Raw genomic sequence first — 25859 nt, 5'->3', positions numbered from 1 at the left:
TTAAGACAGATTTGGAAAGACTTTTCACTTGGTTTTTACTACTATTATGTTGCCCAAAACTTCAGGCATTTTTCACTTCATTAGAGACCGAAACCTCTACAGTGAGGAGCCCCCCAGGCAGTCTCCCTTCCCTGTAACACACACACAGTATGTTTTGCCATTACCTACAGAACACGAAATGAGAGGGAAGGATAGAGTAAGGGTGTTCATTTGTTCAACCTCTGCTGTAGCATGGGTGAGGCCTCATTGTCAGCCAGATTCTTCATGCATTTTTTTCTAGAAAATCGTGAAGATAAGGGCTGCCTGTCTGCTGTCATATCATTCTTTGCAACCAGTACCCACGGAACACTGGGTTGTTAAATTCCATTCGGTGCCTCCCGAAGTCCTGTCTTTCCTGAATCCTAATTGTGAAGCATTCATAAGTATGCTAACCTTGAGAAGTAAAAATTTACAACATTATAATAAACTTTTGAAGGTGGCAATAAAGTTCGTCACCGATTCAAAAGCGTAAGCCTGCCGTTAAGCTACCCAGTAAATGGGAGATGATATACTGTTTGCTTAAACTATTGAGTTTTAAACGAGCAGGGTCATAAAAATTTCAGGGAAGGGTGATTGCAAGGGCATTTTATTTCATGATGGAAAGAGACCTGGTAAGTTTGGAGAACTCGCTGGTAAGAAAAACTTGAACCAGTCAACAACTCAAGATAAATCCCCTCAAACCCATACTCTATTACGCGTGGCTAGATTATACAGTACAGTGTATTTGCATAGGAAAATACCTCCATCTAGTGTAAGCTACTTGAACAGATGCAGACTTCAATATTCAGATGTAGCGTTTCCAGCCAATTCTGGCTCAGGCGAGATAACAAATACAAAAGGGACAGATGAAAGCTACAGAAAGTTAATCAACTTCATTTATTAAAAATTCAAGGCTCCCATCTCATTGTATCAAGAGCAGAAGAAAGGAAGAAAGAAAGAAAAAGCAAAAATGGTTTGGCTCTAGTTTCAGCACTCGCTGCTTCTAAAGGGATGGATGATGCGTTGATCAGCAAAAATGACAAAGGACTGGCAGGGAAAAAAAAAGAGGAAAGGGCAAACCACGGTCTGAATCTTTCCCACACTATTGCCGGCATGGCAGTGACATCATGTTAAAGAAGACTTTACACAGAAGTCTAATTTTTTTGTCTTGTGTTGTTTAATACTTTCTTACTACACCTCCCTCCTTCAGTGGGATCCAGCTGCACACCCGGGCCTACAATATCAAAAGCGGAGGTATTTGGTGAGGACTCCGTAGTATTCTCCCACTTCAAACACATCGGGAATCAGTGGACTTGGCCATCTGGATCCAAGTCTCCCTCTGCCAACTACCACATGTTCTGGAAAGCCAACGGCACAATGAAGAATCTTATCATTCTTCATATACATGCTCAAGGCTTGGGTCTCGCCATACATCCCATGAGAAGGTCAACGATATAAGACATTCTTCCAGGCAATGGAACTTGCAAAGTTCTTTAACAAACAGAATCCAAGAGTAATGGAAGGTGAAGTTTCTGAAAACAGGCAGGAGGCTTTCTACAATGACCTTTCTGAACAGAACTTCCCTCTTTCAGCATTGTTAGAACTTTCCGTTAAAAAAAAAAAAAAGATTTATCCATCTAAGTAAATGAGTTTGCCCTTATTAATATCCGTTGAAACATAAGTGGTATAACCTGTCAGGCAAAATGGGAGATAGCATAATGAGAAGAGGTGCTCTGCTCTCCTGTTGAGAATGCCGCCATGCCAGCCGTACAGAAAGACATCGGAATGACAGGACACACAGAATGGAACAGGTACAACATAGAAAGGAGACAATCTGACTTCAAAACAACGCGGCAAGGGATGGCTAATACTTTTTGGAATAACACTACATAGTCCTTCCTTCTCTTTGGACTGGAAACTTCTCATTTTCCATGAGGAACTCTGTTCTGTGGGTTTTTAGGGAAGGAGAGGTAAGTAAGTACCACTGTGATACCACAAAATAAAATGTGTCTCTTTGTCTGTCTTCGGGCTGCCTGCTGGCTTCATTCCCCACACAAATTCTCATGCTGATGTGAGAAGATTCCTTCCCATTTCCATTATTTTCCAAGTTTTTCTAGCTTCCAAACTGTAGAGTTCCCTGCTTAGTTAATTTTTCTGCATATACAATGACTAAATTGAATTAAATGGATTTGATTTGGCTGGGTGAGTTTGACTCCCTACAATTTCGTTTAGATTTTGAAACCCAAAGCATCATCCAATAAACGCTAGGCAGTATCACCCATTTCTCCTTCAAATACTCATGCCAGAGACATTTTAAGGGACACTCATGCAATTTGCACCACCTGTAATTATTCTTACATGATTCACAACGTAGGAAACAGAATAGACTTCAACTTTTGAGTGTTTCCTTGGTATGTCTTTAAACCTAAAGTATTTGTCATCGAATAATTTAGGCTCTGTGTATCACAACTTCTGAACGCTAAGATAATTACAAATAATTAGCGTCCTCTAAACCAGTGCTTCTCTGCTAGGGGCGATTTTTGCATCCAGGGCACAACCGGCAATGTCTGGAGATATTTTTGGTCATCATGACCCGGGGAGGAGTGCTCTTGGCATCTTGTGGCTAGAGACCTGGGATGTTGCCAAACATTCTGCAATGCACAAGGCAGCTGCCCACAGCAAGAATTATCCAGCCCCAAATGTCAGTAACCCTGGGGGTGAGAAACACTGTTTCGTACTGAGTAGTCAGAATCTATACCAGTTACTACTTCCTCCAGAAAAGTGGAAAAAAGAAAAAAAAAGGAAAGAAAGTGAATATTCTTAATTTTCCCGGGCCACGAGAGGATACAGACTACACTGAAGCTCTGTGAATGAGGTAGGAAAACATGTGGGTTGCGGCTTTAAAAGATTCAATGCACACTGGCCTTAACCTCTGCTGTTCAAAATGGGAAAAGAGAAAGTACTTTGTTTGTAGACAAGTACTGACTGTTGGCTTGACAATCTGTTTTGTCTAAGATAAAGAATGAGCTCCTTTTAGAGATGCTGCCGGTCTTTATCCTCGCAGACACTCGACACCCATGCCAAGGGAAGAACCAGCTTCATTTTTAATAATGAAATGCATTTCCCCTAACCATTCTCATTTTTTACATAATTAATTATAACTCCTCATTGTTAGCACTCCAGAGCCTCATTAATATCAGCCTAATTACTCTCTTGGTATCAATTATCATTTCTGATGTTTGTCAAAAAGAACTGCAGATTGAAGCTGTCCGTGCTGAAGGGAAGCCCAGAAGTATGTATCAACTATAAACAGTGCGACTCAGTGTGTCCCTTTAAAAAAAAAGGGCACTCCATCACGCATCTCATTAGAGAGCCATTCCCTGCACTGGAGATTTGCTACTAAATTGCCCCTAGTGGCAAAGTATTCCTCTAAGAAATGGTCCCTGGGCAGCAAGCCAGCCACACAGGACGCACCTAGCAGGTTCTGTTACCTCTGCAATTTGCTGTCCTATAATATCATCAGGACAAAAGCGTTCCCTTAAACTCTCAGTACTACCTGACTCTGTACGATCGCATTAAATTTGCCACGCGTCGAAAGCCGATGCGTACCAGCGTGCAGCACTCCAAACCCGGGGGGACAGCTCCTGTGCTTCAGGCAGAACTCGACCTCCAGGTAGCGCCCTTCCTCACACTCGCACACGCGGTTGTGGGTGCTATTGCACTCCTGCTTGACGTACTGGAGCTCCTTGCACACCGGGGTGCAGTACAGACACTCATCGCTGGTGTGCCAGCGGTCTGTGTAGTAGTGGTTGGGACAAGGGGCGCACACGGTCTTCCGCCTTGCCGTGCAGTGCTGTTTTAGGGAGGTGCCGGGAGGACATTTGTCACACATCAGCTGACGAGAGGTCTCTGGGTCATAATGAAGGTACTTTGGAGGAAAGGTTTCCTGGGTGGTCCATTTGATGGAGATGTCCAGGAACTAGGAGAGACGGAAATGGGGAACACGTTAGCATGGAGATAGGGTGGCTCTTCTGTGCAAAAGCGTTGTTCGACTCAAAAAGTTCTTTACTACCTGAAGCCCCGTTACCTTCCTGCCTACGGGGCTGCACCACAGAAAGGAAGTCCAGAAGCCCTAATTCTTGCATCTAGCAGCTTAATCTCAAAGACCAAGATGTGGGTGGCAACACACATCATATTAAGTACACCCAGGCTCATGGATGACAGGACGCTTTATCTCCCTGGGTTTCAGGATTATGTCTAAATTAATGAGTTGGATGCATTAGTGGTTCTCAGAACAGCTATACCAGAATCTCCTAGACTCCCTGATCAAAATGCAGACCTCTACCCATTCTGATTCCACAGGTGTGGAGCTGGGATTTGGGATTTAAAAAAAAAAAAAAACAAAAAAACTCCTGCAGTGACTCCAACGTGTGAATCCATACTCAATCACTATTCTTTGGTTTATCCGCTTCACAAATAGCTACTGAGCCCTAATTATGTGCCAAGATCTATGCTGGGCAATTAGAATGCAGCAATAAGTAAAACAGTCAAGAAACCCTGTTCTGATGTAGTGGTGGGTAAGAGGATAAATAACAAATTACAGAGAAATTACATGTTAGAAGGTAAGTGTACAAAAAAAACAAGACAAAGAGATTGGAAACATGGGAGGAGACTAACAACATTTAAATGGGGACATCGCCGTAGCTCTATTTAGGACTAGATGATATCTCTCACTTTTTCCATTCTAAGAGTTGGTGTAGAGTGAAAGAGTTGGTGATGTGTGAAGACTGCATCATGATTACATCAACAGGCATCCTGGTCATTCATTCAGTCATGCAGCAGCTAGGCACTGACTGCCTACCAGGAGTGCACCAGGAATATGCTGGTGAGTGAGACGTGTGCCCTGTCCTCATAGAGCCTGCAATTCACGGAAGGACTCCTAGAATTTTAAGGTGGATAGTTCTTCCAGAACATCATATGGCCCAGTCTTGACTCTTACAGGTAAATGATGTAAGAGTCTTGACTCTTATAGATCCAAGAAAATTAAAGGACCACCTCTTTTCACATGCATTGAGAAAAACCTCAGGCAGGGTTTCCGAAGTTTCTATATTTCTAGGATAGAACTTTCTAGAATAGAATTTTCTATTTCGTGGGTGAGGGTGCTTCTTAGGAGAGCAGCTCCAAATGGGTGCTCCATCTCGTATTCTAGATCTTCAAGGGAACACGGAATTCATTCTTCACACTAATTACAGAAATCACACGCTCAGAAGAAACAGTGTTGTTTGTAGGGTGTGGTTTATTTGGTTTTTATTGTTTGTTTATGGTACGGGGATCAACACTGACTATTTCCAGGCTGTGGGGAGTGGCAGACCAAACACAATAATTTTTTCCAAACTTCTTTCTTTATAGAACACAGGAAATCTCACAGAAGCCCCTTGACCTGCAAAAAGCATGATGAGCTAGGGGAACAGCACTCCCTTTTGAATTCAGAGTGACAATGATAAAGAATGGCCCTTTTCATAAACATTTTCATCTAATTAATAATGCATTCACTTCTTACTGGAACACAGCAAGTGTCAGGGCTGACCAGACCTAATATGAGCTGATAAACCAGAAGAAAAGAAAAAAATATCTCACTTCAGACCATGGATCTTGGAACCAAGAGTCCTGTGAGGTAAAGGACTCCCAACCAACAAAAAGAATACAACACAAAATCAGGGCTCCCCCGGGGGGGGGGGGGTCCTTCTCAAGACACCCTCGTGACCTGAGGGTTTCTAGGGAAAATATGTTCTTGAATTTCCCTGGGGCTTTCTATTGACTCAAAGTTCATCGGCATTAGGAGAAAGAAGAAATAAACCAGTAGTGGCTGGAAGTTGGTTTGCTCTAAATCTTTCAGAAGTATAAAATCTATCCATTCAACACACATTTAGTGAGCACCCACTGTGTACCAGGCATTGTAGAAGGAACTTGGCATATAGTGGGACACAGAACAAAGATGGTTCTTGCCTTCACAGTCTGGCAAGGGGTAGATGGTAAAGAAGTGAAGAAATAGGGGCGCCTGGGTGGCTCAGTGGGTTAAGGCCTCTGCCTTCGGCTCGGGTCATGATCCCAGGGTCCTGGGATCGAGCTCCACATCGGGCTCTCTGCTCCGCAGGGAGCCTGCTTCCTCCTCTCTCTCTCTCTCTGCCTGCCTCTCTGCCTAGTGTGATTTCTCTCTGTCAAATAAAAAAAAAAAAAAAAAAAAAAAAAAGAAGTGAAGAAATAAATAATCACATGGGAGCCTGGGTGGCTCAGTTGGTTAAGTGACTGCCTTTGGCTCAGGTCATGATCCTGGAGTCCTAGGATCAAGTCCTGCATCAGGCTCCCTGCTTGGCGGGGAGTCTGTTTCTCCCTCTGACCCTCCCCCCTCATACTCTCTCTCTCTCTCTCTCTCTCATTCTCTCTCAAATAAACAAAATCTTTGGGAATAAAAAAGAAGTAATTACAAGGAGCAATCAATGCTTCGAAGGAAACTGAGCAAGATGGAAAAGATTATGCTACCTTCCTCAAAGCCCCTTGTGTGGATCTGGCTTAAAAATTTCTAAAATCTTCAGTGCTAGGGAATGAAGTTTTCTCGATGCCACTTGCAGACACATGGAATGCTTTCTTCTCTCGCTGTTCACCTTTATTTCCTGAAAGACCATTTTCAAAGGTTATGTCCTTTTCAAGAGCCTTGACTCTGAGGTGCAAAGGGACGCCTTTGTCCTCTGCAGTACCGCTGAGTGAGCCCCATCTTGGTAGGACTGGAAATCCTAAGACTTCCTCCAGCCTGACTCCCCATCAGTCCCCCTTTCCCGTTTCAACATGGCTGAGTTGTGCCCATTTACTCCTCATCTGACTCTTTCCTCCCTTACCAAGAAGTGGTGAGGATGGGATGGCAACCCCCCCCCCCCCACACCCAGATGGTGCTTGTGTTCCTCACTGGAGGGAGTCACACAAATTGAAGATCCGACCAAGAAAGCTGATGCAATTGATATTTTTCTAGGCAATTGGACATGACACTGTTGGTTTCCAGAAACCATGCTTTGGAAATTCGTTGCCATTTCTTCAAAATACAGGGAAGCTGAGGTGAAGGGTATCCACAGAGAAATAAAAAAGGTTGACTTAAGGATTAGAGAGCAATTATATTAGTGAAGGTAATTTCTCCAAGGCCACCACATGGGATTTTCATATATATTTTTTAAAAATCAGAAAGCCTTGAGGAACTGCAAAATAACTTGTTTTTAGCAACTTCTATTGGGCCTCTGTGTTTTATTTGAAAATTTTCCACTTTGGTAAAAAGACAGGACAGTGTGGCCAAAACTGGATGGCGAGGTCTCAGTCTCTGGTTAGCCCCAATTCCCACACAGAATTTCTGGAACCAGTTACTGGACAGAGGATGGGTAAGATCAATAGAGCTGTTCATCTCAGCCCCATCTCTCACTTTCTTCAGCATTTCCTGGAAAAGCAATGGAAAAGATGCCACAGAAGGACGCATCATCTTAACATTGGCTCCATATCCCTTGTCAGCTGATAGTGTTTAAAATCCACGAGAGTCCAAAAATAAATTTCTGTGTAAAAGGCATAACCACCGATGAAAGCTGGGACACGTGTGCGGTGTGTCTGCGGAAGCGTGAAGTGCTTTCTGTAGAAGGGGCCCCTCTGTTTGGGGTGTTTTATGTTTGGCTTTTAGAGAAAAATTAAATGGGATTTTTCCTTTTTTTTTTTTTTTTTAATGTGGGGCTCGATCCCAGGACCCTGGGATCATGACCTGAGCCAAAGGCAGAGGCTTTAACCCACTGAGCCAGCCAGGTGCCCCATTCCTCTTTATTTTTTCTCTCTTCCTCCTCCCATTCCCTATGTGTCCGTCCTTTGGTGTAGACCGCTTGTGCTTGAGGGCATCTAGGAGTCCGCCCATTTAGTGCTTCCCCCCCTTGTTTTCCTGAAGCCCCAGTGCACCTTTCCTTGAAAGGACACTTAAAGCACCATCTGTGATAGCTTTGTCTTTCTCCTTCCATTTTTAATGGTGGACAGTGGTTAAAGAATTTTCTATTTCAACCCAACCATCTTTCCTCATCTATCAAATGTTAGTAGAGGATGGTGGTGAGTGGGTTGAATCAGCTGTTCTCTAAAGCTTTTTCTAGCTACCATTATAATATTCTGTGGTTTGGAGTGCCTGGGTGGCTCAGTCGGTTAAGCATCTGCCTTTAGCTCAGGTCATGATCCAGGGTCCTGGAATGGAGACTACATTGGACTCCCTGCTCAGCGGAGTGTCTGCTTCTCCCTCTGTTCCTCTCCTTGCCTCTGCTCTCTCTCTCTCTCTCTCTCTGACAAATGCATAAGTAAATAAATAAAATCTTAAAAAAATATTCTGTGGTTTGACAGCATCTGAGTAGCTGATAGGCTTGGAAACAAATGTCTTGCTTTAACTCCTTTCTACTTCTAGTTCCACTGTTTTATTTGTGAAACCACTTTGGAGTGGAGAGCAGAACCCTCTTCTCCAATCTCCACTTCTCACACTCACCCATGCCTTCTACTTCCTCTGTAGAACCAGCGGATGCCCCCAAAGACCTGAATGCCCTGCTAGCCCTCCTCCTCTGACATGCCATCTTTTATCTGCTCTTACCATGGAGTTGGTCCTTCACGAAAAGTTGTACGTTTGTTGCTGCCTCTGTTTATGCTACTTGTATATATGTATCTGTATATGCGGCAGTTGTAACAATCCTTCGGTAATTCAGTTAAATATTATGTAAATTAATCAACATGGGTGTGAGAAAATTGTTATTCTTTTAGGAAAATGCTTTGAGAATGGCTTGATAGAGATGAGCCACAAAGAAGCAAAAAATAAAAAATGTGCCATAGAATTTGGAGTCTCTGAGACAACTGTAAAAACAAAAGGGGGTAAACATATAGAATAGTTAGTTTGTTTCATAAATGTCTTCAAGTGTCAAAATTGAAATGGCTGGGCCCATACATTACAGAACAGGGTTTTGTAAGAAAGACAGCATAGGACTTCAGGTAACAAACACAGATTCCAGGAAAAGCCTTGACAAACTCTCAAAATACAGGTGAATGAAAGTTTAGTTAAATGTTTTAGTTTACAATATGTGTGTATAGTTTTTATTGTTAAATGTTTTAACTGATTTTCTTATTAATCATTTAACTCTTAGTCCCAGACATATAAAATTTCAAATTAGAATTCTCAATATTTAAGAGGTAGAGTATGGGCAGGTAACAAAAAAGGACAATAAGACGGAATTCTGTTTTGTGTCTTCCATTCTAACTCATGTGCATCAGATCTCTACTCTGTGATAGGCAGTAGAATTAAAAATAACCTTTAGAATATTTTGGTTTGTACTTACATTAGAATGTTTTATTATTATTATCGTTAAGTTTTTACCAGCTAAAAGTGAGTCTTAGAATGAGTAAATAACTGTCCCAGGTCGCAGTCATTAGTGGAAACTGACCTCAAACCCTGAGCCTGGGCCGTGTCATACTGGTTTTAGTCACATTCTTTAACATTTACCAAATACTCTCTCTTACGCTGTCACCTTCGTGCATATTCTAGAAGTAAGAGCTGATGTGCTTATTTTTCATTTAGACTGAAGAGCATAGAGTTAGGAGATCACAAAAGATCAACCAAAGCCTTCCTGAACCAAAACCTTCCTGAACCAAAGGCTTCTTGAAGTCCAAATGAACTGACATGGATTTTTTGTTCTTTTTATGAAGACTTACTGGTCTTTTTATGAAGACTTACTGGTCCAAAGCTACCGAGACATTTCTCAGATGATGATTTGACTAGAGCACTCTACTGGTGTAAGCTTCGTCCTAAAGGGCAAAAGAATACGCTTTTCTCTAACAAGTTTATTTTTGCATTACGCAATGCAGCCAATTCCATACTACTGGGCTCGCTCTCTGGTATACAGAACCATGAGTGACCCAGTTGGTTTCCGTTTATGGAAAATTCATTAAAAGGAGCCCATGCACAGCTTGAAATAACTACTTGGTTTGGGAGTTCCTTTCGTGATCTCTCGTCATGATCTTTGCCACAGAGAACTATTTGAGGACTATCCAGAGTTAGGTAAACTTCTGGTCAGTTTCGAAACCATGCCATTTTACAGTTCATCTTGGCCAAGAAGGGAGACACTGAGGATACATATCATGGTGAATTTCCTAAAGATCTCTTGTAGTATAAACTACAAATCTTATTTTTAAAAAAAACTGTTTTCCTCTGAAGTTTAGTGTATTTGATTTTCTATAGTCTTATAGTGTAGTGGTCCATTCCTTTTCTCCTCCATTCCTTAGATAATTCATTGATTCATTCAGCAAACACTTCCTGACACCATCACTATGCTCTAGAAATAGTGGTAAATGATGGAGTTGAACATTCATCTAAAACCCCAGCCTGATGTAAAAATCTCATAAATCACTGCAAAGCAATTGGAAGCAGAAGAGAGGAGAGAGAGGATCGGGAAAAGACTTGGCAGAGAAGCAAGTCAGAAATTATGAGGGACTGAAGATAGGTCCTGGTGACAGAGGAGAGGAAGGGATAGATAGATGTTGGCTAATTGCATGGGGAGGGCATCCTAGGGAAAGCAATGGAAGAACACACCCATGAATTTGAACAATTAGGTATGTAGTATTAATTACTTAATTATTATTAATTAGTAATTATTAATTAATTAGTAATTTAGTATAATTTAATTTTACTATTACTATTTAATATTATTAAATAGTAATTATTAATTAATTACTGACACCAGGAGGAGAAGACAGTTATGGAGAAAGAAAATGAATTTAGCTTGGAATGTCTTCCGTCTATGAGACTCAAGTGGTGTGTACTAGATAACCGGATATATGTATTGAGAATTTGGGACAGAAAGGCAGCGAAACACACAGGTTTCAGGGTTAGCAGCACATACATGGCTCTAGAAGCAGAGAGCTCAGATAGCATTACCCAGGGAGACTGCATAGAAGCACAAAAAGACAAAACTTAACCCTGGAACTTACAAACATACACAAGATAGGATGAAAAAAGAGGAAGTAAAAAAGGTAGGAATATCATAGTGTTTTGGAAAGAATACTAAATGGATCATTTAATAAATTCTAGAGTATATAGCTTGGCCATTAGTTCAATGTTAATTAAGAAGAGAGCTTTTAACTCAAACTTGCATTTAGTCTATGAATACCGCACTGGGGTATTCCAAACTCAGTTTGACCACCAGGTTTCATAACCTTGAGCCACTATCTTACCTCTAAAATGGGAATAACCATTGTTTGAACTATCCCTGTATAGTTGTTGTATTTCAAATGAATAAAAGGAGAGGGGCGCCTGGGTGGCTCAGTGGGTTAAGCCTCTGCCTTCAGCTCAGGTCGTGATCCCAGGGTTCTGGGATCGAGGCCCATAGGGGGCTCTCTGGTCAGTGGGGAGCCTGCTTCCCCCCTCTCTCTCTGCCTGCTGCTCTGCCTGCTTGTGATCTCTCTCTCTGTCAAATAAAAGGAGGGACACAGATAAATGTGGTAAAGAATAAACTTTCAGACAAGTAGGAGGCATTATTACATGTACTAATTACATAGAAGGTGGGAAATGGGAAATATTTTGAACCAGACTTATTTCTGAAGACATTTTGACGTTTCTTGTTCAGTAGGAAGTAACACACTTAAAATGCACCAGAAGTTGATTCTTTTCCCTATTCTGATTTTTTCTGTAATTAGTTTCAGTATTGTCCCAACTGATATCATCTTCCTGGTCTATATCAAACGTTTGCAAGGCAGTTTCATGGAGCTGTTTAGAGGGGCCAAAGAGAAAAGTATTTGTCTCCGTCCTCATATGCTTAACATGGTACCTTACACACATCAAGTATTCAATATACCGCATTTAATTTTATTCAACTCAACAAGTACACTGAATGCCTACTATGTGTAATTAGGATTCCTGGGGATGATATATGCCCACAGACAAATATTCAACACGTAAATTTGCAAGAACAAGCACAAAATCTGAAATTTTCTCATCAGTAAAATGATACTGATGACAAGTTGCCTCAAGGAAAGAAATTTCCAAAGCATCTTTCATCTCACGTGGCATTTTGAGGTACTGTTCATTTGCATGCACCTTCCATTTTCTTTTTTTTTTTTAAGATTTTATTTATTTATTTGACAGACAGAGATCACAAGCAGGGAGAGAGGCAGGCAGAGAGAGAGAGAGGAGGAAGTAGGCTCCCTGCCAAGCAGAGAGCCGGATGCGGGGCCTGATCCCAGGACCCTGGGATCATGACCTGAGCGAAAGGCAGAGGCTTTAACCCACTGAGCCACCCAGGCGCCCCACAGCTTCCATTTTCAAGGCGAATGTAGAAACAAAAAGGGTCGTTCATCTGAGAGGTTTATCTGCTGCAGCAAGTTCCCTCACCTAAGGGTCTCCCACTGCTTAATAAATTTCACAATAGCCAGTTGTTTGGTGGAGGATTAAGTCTCTACGTCAGAGGCAGGAGCAAATTAATTAAACCTGTTCATCTATACAGAACTGATTTGCTGTCAACAGCTAATGTGAGGAAAACGGGAAAAGAAACCCGAGGAATTACGATTTATTAGATGAATCGCTGAGCCACGTTCTACACTATTTGGCTTCCCTGGGGGCTGAAGAACTGTCTCAGGTAAACTTCAACTTGAAATGCAATTTTTTGTTCCCGTCAGAAGTTTCCTTTGGCTGTTTGAAGCCTTTTAAGTTAGTGAGCAGTACCTTGTTTATATATGGAATCATCCAGAATTATCCAGACAGATTCGCTGATGATGTCTTTGGTGTTTTGGAGTTGTTTTACAGACAGCTGACTTTGACAGATTAACAAATGGAAAGAAAAGAAAAAAAATCTCTGAGGAAAATGAACTAGCAATACACGTAAACTTAAAAACTTTCCAAGAAAGTTACGTAGAAAGCTCACATGCTTGGGTCCCCCGCTTAATATCTTAATGGTTCTTCTCTTGCATTTCTGCTAATCACCAGATTTGAGATTGGCCATTAATTCTGAAAAGTTCAACTCAACAGCAGAGCTGGTGGCAATTTTCTCTATAATTATGTCCATTCAGGTCCACCAGATAAGCATTATTTCCAGGTGTTCCAGCAATGGTCCCTGGCATTTGGGGCTCAGAATTGGCAATACATTTTAGTATGTTGATAATTTTGAACATCAGTATTTTAAATTCCTTTTTATTTGTACAGTACTTTTCTTCACAGGTACTACATTACTCTCATCACTTCGTTCATCTCTTTGGGTTGTTAGTGATCTGGATCAAGGTCCAATCAACATATGGTTAAGGGCAGCTGGTGAGGAAAAGTTAGGACTGAGAAGGTGTAGTGATTGGAACAGAAACTACGAATAGAAATGGAACAAAACAGAGTGTGAGTTAAACATGGAGGGATTCACCGTGTGCCTCCAACATGGGAAATTCCAGAAGCCCCAGGTGATATGGGAATGATAATAGCTTAGTGCCTTTTAGTAGGATACACCAGGCTCTATTCTAAGCCCTTTCTTCACGTGCTACTATCATCCATCCCCTCCGCCAACGTCTGACAAGATAGGCTGATCCCTATTTTATAGATGAAGAAATAGTGAAGAAGAAGAAAGTTAGTGATATGTCAAAGGTCACTGAGCTAGCACACCTGTGAGCTGGGATTCCATCTCTTGTCCAAATCTAAGCCTTAAACAAGATATGCTTGTGTCTGGAAACTTGCAGCCTGATGAAGGAGCTAGGCATATAAATAACCAACTGAGCACAATATAAAGTTCAATAAGATCTTTTACCTATCCATCTTATCTGTGTACCCATCTTATCGGTCTTCTACCCTCCATTCCTTCCATCCTTATGTATCTATCATCTATCTATCATCTATCTATCATCCATCCCACCATCTATCTATCCTGCTGAGTAAATTCTCCTCCCTCCCTTGTCCTGAAATGCAGTGGTTCACACAGGCCCTCCAGACGATGGTTCCGTGAAACTGAATGGTACTTCACACTGAGCAGTAGCTTCTGGGTACCGCACCCTCTTGAACGTGCTCTCCTTCCTTTCCTGCCTTACCCTTCTTTCGCTCACTCCTCCTTCCCTAGGACTGCACTTTCCAGTAACGTACTAAAACGTGTGTTTGTCTCCTGCTGTGTTTCCTAAGGCATCCCGGCTTTGAACTCATGCCCAGTAAGGAGGCCGAGGCATTTAATTTCAAAAGAAAAAGACATGATGCCCCCACTGAAGCCAAAGGAGGAACTGAAAAAGGATGAAAAAATACATTAGATTCACTTTGCCCAAAGATTGGACCCTCGAGAGCCCCATCTGGGTTCTCTTAACCTCAGCTGAGCCGAGATCTCTCAGTTTGAAGGCACCTGTGGAAGCAGGGCTCCAGCTGAAGGATATTTTGTTTCCCACTGGCTTCAGCTACCAGGTGGAAGTTCCTTTAGGACCAAAAAAAAAAAAAAAAGAAACTCAGCTGGGTTACCCTAGGGAGAATTTCTTCTCCTCTCAGAACTTCAGTTTCTCTGTCTATAAAATAAGACTAATCTCCACATCATAGCATTTTTTATGGAAATAAAGTGAAATATTGTGTGTGTCTTCCACACACTACACATATCCTAAGAATCCTTAGTTTCTTCCTATTTTGTGATTTCCTTCTTTGGCTCAGCTTCAATGCATAGATGTTGTCCTGATGAAAGATAGCAGTGGCCCTCTATGAAGGAGGGTCAGGTGGAAGCAATGATGAGAAAAAACCACGATCCCTGTTTCTTACTCTCACATAATACGGTGTCTGATAAGTTGAGTACTTTTGACCTTTCCATTTTGCAGCCTGGCTAAACTTTTACATAATTGTAGTTCCCTGAATTTCGAATTTTCAGCAACAGAGGAAAGAAGTCCCTCCTCATGAACACGGCTAACAGTATCTTTGATGAGGGAGTTTCAACCAATAGTTCAAGTGATAATCTAATAGTTTCAACTAACAATCTAAAATCATAGATCAAGCACTGTGATTAAATGCTCCTGTCTCTCAGTGGTCTAATTTCCTGGGGTCTGGGTACTGTGTGAGTCGGGACTAGTTGACTTTTATGCTGTGCTAATAAACAACTTCAAAATCTCAGTGATTTAAAAATAACAAAGATTTATTTCTCACTCGTGCTATATTCCTAGCAGGGCCTAATTAACATTGTCCTTTGTCCAGGACCTAGGATGATAACACAACTAATATCTAGAACATGGCTGGTTTGCTGTGGAGGAGAAAAAGAGGGAAAAAAAAGTTGGGGGAGGGAGGGGGTCATATGCCCACAGTTAAGGGCTCTAATTTGGAGTGACATACCATTTTAATTCAAAAGTCAATGGCCAGAGCTATTCGTGTCTTCTCCCCACCCTCCACACACCCCCCCTTACCAAGAGACTGGAAAGCACAATCTTACCCTGTTTCTGGAAGGGAGGATGGAGAATGATCTACAAGTAACACTCGCAGCTACATCCTTGCTCAATAAACATCAGTCATACTTTCTTACGGACCTTTATTTTAGCACAATCCAGTCTATTTTCTTTTCTTTTCACTCAATATTAAAAGAAGGAACAGAGGGCACCCAATGGGCTCCGTAGGTAAGCACATGAAACTCTTGATCTCGGGGTTGTGGGTTTGAGCCCCATGTTGGGTATAGAGATAACTGAAAAATGAAATCTTTAAAAAAAAAAAAAGAAAAGTAAGAAAGAAAGAAAAAGAAAGAGAGAAAGAAGAAAATAAAAAAGAAAAGAAATGATAAAAAACAAAGTGTGGGAGCAGAGATTTCTGTCTACCAGCCTGGTGTGGTACTCAAGGGAAGTATTTAACCCATTACCAAGCTTATTCTGCCCTAAGGTTTGACATCTATTCCAAAAAGCCACATGCAGCTGTCAAGTACTTCCTTGTGAAGATAAATGCAAAGAAAATTCTGCAATGAGTTTAGGGGGATTGCTAGCAACCAAAATTATACCTCTTTCCTAAGTCCTGAGGGAATGTCTTGGACCTGACTTCTAACTAAATGGAATATGGAAAATTCACACATTAATTACTTCTACGCATACTAGCTAAGGACAAGAAGGACTTATTTCCAAATGAGAAAATGTTTTATGGTTTAAAAGAATAATCTGTGATCTTAAAACAAATAAGTCTTACTACTTAAAAGTAGAAGACATTTCAAAACTGCCTCCCCTGGGATCTCACTGACTGAACCAGAATTTCTTATACCTGAAACCAGTGGGGCAGAAGAAACTGACAAGAGCAACAGAGTAGATTGTTAAGAAACGGTCCTTTAAGATAATGTTTTTCTCAGATAAATAAGTCCTTTTGGTTTTTGCATGTTTGGAGTATTAAACCATATATCATCGATTTGTTACTTTTTATTTTAAAGATTTTATTTATTTATCTGACAGAGATCACAGGTAGGCAGAGAGGCAGGCAGAGAGATAGGAAGGGAAGCAGGCTCCCTGCTGAGCAGAGAGCCCTATGTGGGGCTCGATCCCAGCACCCTGGGATCATGACCCGAGCCAAAGGCAGAGGCTTTAACCCACTGAGCCACCCAGGTGCCCCTATTATTTTTTAATGACAAAAGCTCGAAACTAAAGCAGACCTCCCACATATCACCTGGTCCAATACCCCTATTTTATTTATTTTTATGATTATGATTTTTTATTCAAGCATAATTATCACCCAGTGTATTCATTAGTTTCGGGGGTCCAATATAAGGATTCAACAATTTTCCAGCATGGGTAAAGCTAAGACCCACAGTGCTCGTGTCACCAACCGGACCTCAGACTAAGACAGAATCTTGCCTCTCGATCTCACCGTCACTGTGTCTGACTGAATTTCTAAATCACATTTTTGTTGTTGTTGGTGGTGGTGGTGTAAGTGCAAATTGGTGGTGGGGGCATCTTTTTAAAGAATAGGTTCCTGATGTCCGTATTTTCAAAGAAATAAAAGAAATCACTTCTTTGAACATGAAAGCAACATTACATGGGAAGGGAATTGAGGTTTTTGAGTCATAGGCCAGGGAAGAAAATTGAATTTACCAAAGGCAGTCAGGAGGTTTAGATGAATTACTGCCTTGTTTTAAATCTAAATCCATCTTGACACCCATTCTCCTATTTTATAGTTGATTATTTAAGAAGTTCTTACAGAAAATGCTTCCGAGGGACAGACTAAATTGAAGTGAATATCCTAAGGCTATTCTTTTTATTTTTAGAGAAGTTGTCCCAACGAAATTAAACAATGTCTTCACAGTATTAAGACATAATTTTAGAGAGGCAAATTTTTAAACAATACAAATAAGAAAGTCATAAATCAAGGCCATTAGGAGCACATTACTTTTTTTTTTTTTAGCAAGGCTTTAAGAAAGATATTTCATTTCCTCCTGCATTGCCTACCCCTTATGGTCTGGCTGATTAGGTGTTTCCCAGAAATTGGGGTGAAAATGACCTACCCAGACCATACCTGGGAAGTTATGTCACCTTGAGTTCGGAGGAACCATTGTGGTGTGTCTGCAGATGCTTCTGGCCTTCAGGACCTTAATTTAGAGAAGCCCAGGTAACTGTGAGGGGGTGTGGGGGCACACAGCTTCATACCTAATGTCTTGTAACACTATTCTTATCCCTCACAACTGTCTAAAAGAATCCTTTTTTTAGACTTTCTATGCTAGTCACCCCAAAATATTCTGTGGCAGTGAGTTCCAAAAACTAATTACATGTCACATAAAAATGCTTTCCTTGTATCTATTTCAAGTTGGCCATACCTCCGTCTTTCTTCTTGCACAGATAGTTTACAGATGTTGCTAGCAGTTCCGATTCACTAGTTCCTGCTATTGTGGGTTGCTCAGTTTTATTTTGATTTTTGTTTTCTTTTTTTTTTATTTTTTTTATTTTTTAATTTCTTCCATTTTATTTATTTTTTCAGCGTAACAGTATTCATTCTTTTTGCACAACACCCAGTGCTCCATGCAAAACGTGCCCTCCCCATTACCCACCACCTGTTCCCAGGGAAGGGTGATGGATTGCACAGGGCAAGAGAGGAGAGAGGCATGCAGCCCCAGGTCACATTTGTGATAGTGAAAGTCCAGTAAACAAAATGCAGATATGAACAGTAATAGCAGGGGTGTTTATTTATTTTTTTTTTTTTAAAGATTTATTTATTTATTTATTTGACAGAGAGAGATCACAAGTAGGCAGAGAGGCAGGCAGAGAGAGTGAGAGGGAAGCAGGCTCCCTGCAGAGCAGAGAGCCCGATGTGGGACTCGATCCCAGGACCCTGAGATCACGACCCGAGCCGAAGGCAGCGGCTTAAACCACTGAGCCACCCAGGCGCCCAGCAGGGGTGTTTAGAAAAGAAAACAAAAATCAGCGAACCATAAGAGACTATGGACTCTGATTTTTGTTTTCTTTTCTAAACACCCCTGCTATTACTGTTCATATCTGCATTTTGTTTACTGGACTTTCACTATCACAAATGTGACCTGGGGCTGCATGCCTCTCTCCTCTCTTGCCCTGTGCAATCCATCACCCTTCCTTAGGGCTTTAAAAACCCGCTGTACGCTGATGACCTGACTTTTTTTTTATCTTCAGCCCAGGCTTCTCCTACACTCCGCCATTTTGAATCCAAATGTCTACTTGACTTCTCCATTGGCACATTTTACAAACACGTAAAACTGATCAAACCAAACATGTGTACTGGATGCCCAGAGCAACCTAATGGGGAGGTTAGGAAGTGGGTTCAACTGAGCTTAGGCTGCCCCTCCACGGGTCACTATATGAGTCGAGTTCATTTCTGTTGCTCACTTAAGAATGGGTCTTCATGAAGGTATGGGTATGAGCCATCATCTGTGCAAAGGAATATCTAAAATACTGGTCAGGTGGCTAGGGTATCACATCTGTGTTTTGAAAGAGATCAAAGGCAACATTAGAATGTTAATTCTAGTAAGCAAAGTAAGTAGTAAGGAAACTGTTGGTAGATGACGGAACACGTGACCAGATCTCACTACGGCTCCTTTGACTTTGCAAACACACCTTTAGTGTCAGGCACCGTGGAGACCTGGGGGCCACAAATGCGAAGAAAATGGAAATCTGTGTTTGCAAAGAGCTTGTACTGTGTTTCCCACAAAGTGGTGGTGCTATCCCCTACAAGTTCTGGAAAAATCTGTGGAGGATTTCTGTTATCACCGTGACTGCTCGACATCCTGGGCCATCAAGAAGAATCTCATGTCCCACACACATCAAGATGTTCTATTCACACACACACACACACACACACACACACACACACACACACACACCTATTTATCATTATCCTGGCCTAGATTCAGATCCCGTTTTACATATACACAAAGTGGTTTTTGCCTGATTTTTATATATACTGAACTTTCTAGTAATTTTACAACATAAACTTGGATAGGAGGTTGTACTTTGCTTTGTTTAAAACTCTGGCGGGGTTTGTTCACCATTTCAGGAAAGCGCTGCACGAAAGCCAACATTGAGCGTGGTTTTGAACCCCAGCAGACCACATGGGCTCCGACCTTTGTTCCGAGCGGTGTGTTCACGGCAAATTCACATAAAGACACTAACATATCACGGCTTCATGATGTCTCCAGCGAAGTTGTATTTTATTTTTAGCTACTTTCCTTTTATTTGTCCTTTATAGTATAGTTATGCTGGTATATTGACTTTTAAAATTATGTACATAAGTAAAATATAGGTACTCCAAATTTCGTTTCAGGGGAGCAAGAGAGTTGTTACAAAGGATTTATTTTCAGAGTGCGTGGAAGAAGGGATATGATTGAGAATTACTGCCCTACAGGGCAAGACCTACAAATACACTGGTAACTTTGACATTTTGGCTCCATTGCAGCAACACAAAGGGGCATCAGGCATCCTTAGTCAAAGCCGTGAATAATGCAAATATAAATTTTTATAAAATTACTCTTTCTCTGCACGCTATTTCCCAGTCCTCTTTTTTTGGCTGGCTACAAAGAAGGAAACTCCAGCTAAAGAAAATGCTACTGGTTAATGAGATGCTGAAGGGAATAATGCTTTTCCCCGAAAGTTTTCAGAATAGGGAACATGCAGCAGGAGGGCTGAGGGTTCCTCAGGGCAAAACCAGCAGGCAAGTTAGTGGAAAGCAGGGCAAGAAGAGTTGAGTGTATGTTTAGTGCCCCTCTGATAGACGCTGCCATAGCTCTCCTTCTAGAACATCTGGCACAAATGATTTCTTTCCCCCAGTGAGGGGGAATTTGACAACTGTGGTTTAAGCCTAGAAGTAAAATTAAAGATCAGATTCAAATTAGGGCACTGTGCTGAAGGTTGCTAGGGGCAGGGATCAGGACCGTTTGGGACTGAATGTATGTCAGATTCTCCTACAAACTCCAGAGTGATCGTTCTCTTAAAATAAGTAAAGAAGCTAACAAGTAAACGCGAGACAAAAACTCTCAATCACTGAGCGAGAGGAAGGAAACCGAAATAAACAATAAAACAACAGAACAAACCAGAAAAGGCATTACCCTAATGGACAGGGGGATCAAGCTGTCAAAATCGCCTTCTTGCCCTCAACCCCTTTATTCCCATATTCCATCCAAGTCTTGTCACCAAGACACGGATCAGCTTCGAGAAGGCCCGCAGATGGTTCGGGCACAACAGAATGGGAAGTTTCACCCACCAGTTAAAATCTAGGCCCAGGCAGGATGTTCCCAGAGTATCAGGTGGCCCCAAGCACCCATGAATGGAGGGGTCTGGGGACACAGTGACCTCACCTTGCACTGCAGGCCTCTCCTGGACATTTTAGTGAGCATTCCAAAGAGCCAGTGACTATGGCCTTAGTCTTGGTGGCCACACCCCTGCATGGCTTGCCTCCTGGTATATCCTGTGTTCTCCCAGAAAAATCTAGAATTCTACTTTGCCACACCATTATACTTTCTCCCGTGTCTTAGGTTCGGGACACCTGGATTTTATCCCCAACAATGAAAACATTCTAGTCCTCCTTCAAGGTAATAGGTAGTGTGGCCTTCCCTCCCTCCTCCGAGGGTCATCAGCGTTTCCTTTACAAAATTCCCTTGGGTCTCGATTTACCTACAGTGATCTGATCGCATAATGCTAGAAGCTGCTGGTAATATGGAGTAGGAGATGGATGTGGTGATCTAGCAGGTGTGCATAATGTTATCTCTGTTTTATAGAAGAGAAAATGAAAGATGTAACTCAAGGAAGATGTAACTTGGGGCGCCTGGGTGGCTCAGGGGGTTAAAGCCTCTGCCTTCAGCTCAGGTCATGGACCCAGGATCCTGGGATCGAGCCCCGCATCGGGCTCCCTGCTCAGTGGGGAGCCTGCTTCCTCCTCTCTCTCTCTACCTGCCTCTCTGCCTACTTGTGATCTCTCTCTGTCAAATAAATAAATAAAATCTTAAAAAAAAAATAAAATAAAGAAAGATGTAACTTGGCCAAGGTCATGTATCAAGTAGATGGTGCTGCTGAAATTGAATTTTGGTCCGACTGATAACCACTGCTCTGCGGCTTCCTTTGTAAGGACCACGAGGGCAGAATCTTTTATATGCCCAAGTCACCCAGCTCCTGCCCTTTTGCTACTCTCATTAGACAGAGTTAATTGTCCATTATCTGCCCTCTCCATTAGACTTTGAGGCTCACGGGGGCAGGAGTGGTGTCCATCTTGTTTTCCACTTGGTTGCTCATGCCTAGGGGCATACCTGCTACAGAGGACAATTTCCCATGATTCTCCTACTTACAACTGCACCGAGGGTGCTTACGAAAGGGCATCAGGACTCCTTGTGTCTAAGTACAAAGTATCCATCTCTAATCATTTCTTAAATAAAGTCAATCTGAGAAACTACAGAAAGGAGAAGGAAAATCTTTCCGCTTAAAAGTATTTCCTAGGTTCAAAACACATAGAACGTCTTCTCTTTTGATAATTCTGCATCATCTACAATCAGTTTTATCTCTACACATATCAAGCTCCCTAGATAGACTACATATCAAAACATGCATTTACTTATAACTTAGGAGCACTTATTACTAGGTACATATATTATTTAGTGGAAATTCTGATGCTTAAAAGTCATTGGTAATATGTTTATTATCAATTAAGTCCTTGACAGAATACAAAGGCAAGGAAGAATAAAATGTCCCCATTTTCATAGCAGAATGATGTAAACTAGCTAAAGGCTAGAATGATTAAATTAATCATGGTACATCCATACAATGGAATATCATACAATGAAAATGAATGAACGATTGTACATCCAACGGTTAAAAAATAATAATCTCATAAATGGAGCTTAAGTGAAAGCAGCCAGACATAGAAAAGTGATAAAGTCCATTTATATAAAGTCCAAAACAAACAAAGCTCATCTCTGATGTTAGAAGTCAGAATATTGATTAGTCTGGTTATAGATATAGTAGTGACAAGGATGAGTCCAGGGAGATTCTGGGCTGGTAATGTTGTATTTCTTGATCTGGCTGCTAGCTCACAAGTGTTCCCTTTGAGAAACTTAAATTAGGCACTTATGAGTTGGGCAACTCTGTGTGTGTGTTATGCTTTAATAAAGGTTTACTTTTCAAAAATTAAAAAAGAATTAAAAAATAGAAAAACAAAAGAAAAACACGGGTGTATGTATCAAAAAGTTCAGGTTAGAAGGTTATTAAAGAATTTGAGGTACTGGTCATCTCAGTGTGATGGTAAATAGGTTAAAAAATTATCTGTATGTATAAAAAAAAAGTTCTCCATAGTAACCATATTGGTGGAGCTATTTTATATATTTTATCTTACATTAGGTAGAGGTAGGTAAGATTATTATGCCTACTTGTGCACTCCTGTCCAACCTACATTTTCTTTAGTGACTTTGCCATTTATTTACTTATTTATGCTTGTGTATCCTGGGAACTACCTGGAAGATTTCCTAGCCTACTACTCACTATTTGTGGGTTGAATGTTGAAACTCAAGCATTTACTCCAACGTGTTGGAAACACCTATGGGGCTTAATGTCTCACGAATGTCTGATTCCCACCTTAATGTACTGTACACTCTGGTGACATAAGGGAAATAAGTCATTAGTCATAGAATAATCTACAAATAAATCTTATTAGCTTGATTGGTCAAAATCTAAACAGCTTTCTTTCCAAAGACTCCTTTCTTTCCAAACAGCACATTAAAATAACTTGTAGCCCTCTTTAGTGCCGAAATTCAATTACTGAAATCTATTCTAGAACATAACTAACATTACTCTATCAGTATCTTCCACATTATATTGAAGTTGAGAACTGGAAATAAACCATTTTCATAATAAAATTGCATTAGGATGCTAAATTGTGCAGTTATGAAACCCGTGTGCCTGTGTGTGTGTGTGCGCATGTGTGTGTATGATCTGTTTCTCAGGTGCCAGTTACGCAAAATTTCCCATAACATTTGCCTAAGTGGGGAAAGAGCCTAATGTATCCTCTCATGTTCGCCGCATCCAAATTTTATTCTAGTTATAATAGTTCTAAGAGGACTGACAACTCCCAACTTAACTGCTTCTAAGAGGCCACTCTAAGTAACCATAGTAATATCCAACTAAGCAAAGACAGTATGAACTCCTGGAGGGCGTCAGATCATCTGCAAAGAGGAAAGTAACTAAAATGGATACAAATCATTCAAACGAAAAGGGTTTAGAGCTCCTCTCTCCTCCCCATAAGCCCAGCGGGAACTTTCCAGTGCAAAGAGACACGCCAGGAGCGGCGCGATGGGCTCCCGGAGCAGGTCTCCTGTTCCAAGCTGCCCCCAGCTCTGTCCCGGGCCAGGGAGCGCGCGGAGCTCGGGCCCCGCGGGACCGCGGCGGCAGGCTCCCAGGTGCCCGCGTCCCGCCCGGCACTTACCACGAGCGCGCAGCAGAGCAGCTGGTTCATTGCGGTCCCCGGGAAACCTCAGGCGCTGGGCGGCGGCGGCGGCTGGGCGAGCGCTCCGCGGCGTCTCCGCAGCCCGTGCACTCATCTCGTTATATATAGCGTCAGGGCGACAGGAAGTATCGGCTTGGCTTTGATCATTCATTCTCTATCTGGACCAAACTTTACACCTTTCTTTTTTAGGAACTTGGGCGGGAGCGGTTGGGGGGGTGAGTGGGGGAGGGGTGCGCAAAGCTCGGGGGTTAACGCTTTCAGAGCCGGGGTGGAAAGAACGGGAGAGGTGGGGGCTGGGGGTGGGGCGGGGATGTCTGGCCCTCCCAGGGGAAAAAAAAGAAAAAAAAGAAAGAAAAAAAGAAGAAGCCACCGGGCTGCGGAACAAGGAGGCTACTGTCTCTGCGCGGCTCTGAGGTTTCCTGGCCGCTTCCCGCCAGCGGGCGGCCTCCTGGCAGCCACCACCGGCGGTGGGGGGGCCGGGCGCACGCTGGGGAGCTGCGGTGCCGGCCTCCTCCGCCCTGCTCGGCCGCTGCAGCCAAGATCGGGGCGCAGCCGGGCGTGCGTCCCACACCCTTAATAGCCCCTCTCGGCTGACCCCTTGGCGGCGGCTTCTGAGAGCTCCAGCAACAAGGCCGCGCCTTTCTGCACCGCATTGTCACAGCGCCCCTCTGGGCGCGATCCCGAATCTCCAAGGTTACAGAGCCCATGCCCAAGGAACTTCTCTCACTTCTGTCTGATTCTAGAGCCAGGGCTTTCCCCCGCTCACTTCTCCATGTCTGGGATGGTGAGAGCCAGAGAGCAGCAGCCCAGGAAAAACTTCCTGCCTAGGGCAGGAAAAAAGCGTGCAGGCTGCGGGGCTGTCTTGGCCCCTATTTTCCTCATCCACACCCTCCTCAACAAAGGGCCCTGGGGCCCTGAGGGCCTTACATCCTGAACCTCTGGAATTACCTCTTCCGGTCGTCCCCCTGCCTCTGAGCGGTTGACAGGAGTTTGGGGCTTGCATAAAGGGGTCTTCACTCCCACAAGCTGCTCCTCTGAAAGCTGGACCCGGTCACTTCTGAAGGGTTCGTCCTGTCCTGGGAGGTCCTGCCATCACCCATTAGTTCTCGGGTTCTCACTAGATGCTGAAAACCTCACTGACTTCCCCATCAGGGCCCAGGGTTCAGTTGAGGCCAGAGTTCAAGGATGGAATCAGAAGAGATCGCCCTCCTCCCCACCTCACCCCACACAGGTATTGCCCACAGGGATCAGAGATGCACGGGGATCAGAGATCCGCCCCTTCAGAAGGACCTGCTTCTACCAGGAGCTCATAGGGGATCCAGAGAGGGAGTAGAACATATTGGGGGGAGAAGAATGTCAGCTCCTCTGCTCTGTGAATCACAAAACACAGAGCCTCTTGTTCAGCGTTGCCTCCCCCTGGGGCTGGAGTTTAACAGCATAATGGTTTCTTCAGTGAACTGCGAATGAATGAAGGCCAGCGAGTGAGGACCCAGTGGTGGGACTCCAGACCTGCCTCCCACTTCCGAATTTCAGTTTTAACATCTACAGCCTGAGCTACTAACACGGACTTACCATGGGATGCAAGTCAATTCAAATGTTAGTAGTAAGGCACTCTATGAATGATGGTAGTATGGTTTTTTATTAGGGGGATGTGTGTCTAGGATATTCTTTGAAGGCAGTTTTCTTGAAACGTCGTAGATTGCCAATATGCAGGAGCCAGAGCTTGGAGAAAACAGGCGCTGAGTCCTGCCATGTTCACCTGGGGGGAAATTCCATGTCTCTCTACGCCTCAGTTCCCTCATGGGGAAGAGAAAAATGATACCGATATTACAGAAATGCAAGAGGGAACAAATGAAAGCATTTCACAAGGAGGACATAAATGAAGTTCATCACTAGTGGTGAGCATTAC

General features: G+C 42.6%; 1 protein-coding gene across 1 annotated transcript in view; it reads right to left on the bottom strand.

The window, feature by feature from the left end:
* Positions 1-24091, bottom strand: part of TNFRSF11B (TNF receptor superfamily member 11b) — a 29658-nt gene extending 5567 nt beyond the window's left edge. The window contains exons 1-2 of the mRNA XM_046023329.1: positions 23930-24091; positions 3628-3997 (exon numbers count right to left, since the gene is read on the bottom strand). Of these exons, the coding sequence (XP_045879285.1) occupies positions 3628-3997; positions 23930-23959 (400 nt within the window). The 5' untranslated portion in view covers positions 23960-24091. The remainder of the gene's footprint in view (positions 1-3627; positions 3998-23929) is intronic.
* Positions 24092-25859: the final 1768 nt, after the last annotated feature.

This window comes from Meles meles, chromosome 1 (genome assembly GCF_922984935.1).
Source record: "Meles meles chromosome 1, mMelMel3.1 paternal haplotype, whole genome shotgun sequence".
NCBI lineage: Eukaryota > Metazoa > Chordata > Mammalia > Carnivora > Mustelidae > Meles > Meles meles.
The sequence above is the reverse complement of the archived record's forward strand: the minus strand, read 5'-3'. Positions and strand labels throughout refer to the sequence as shown.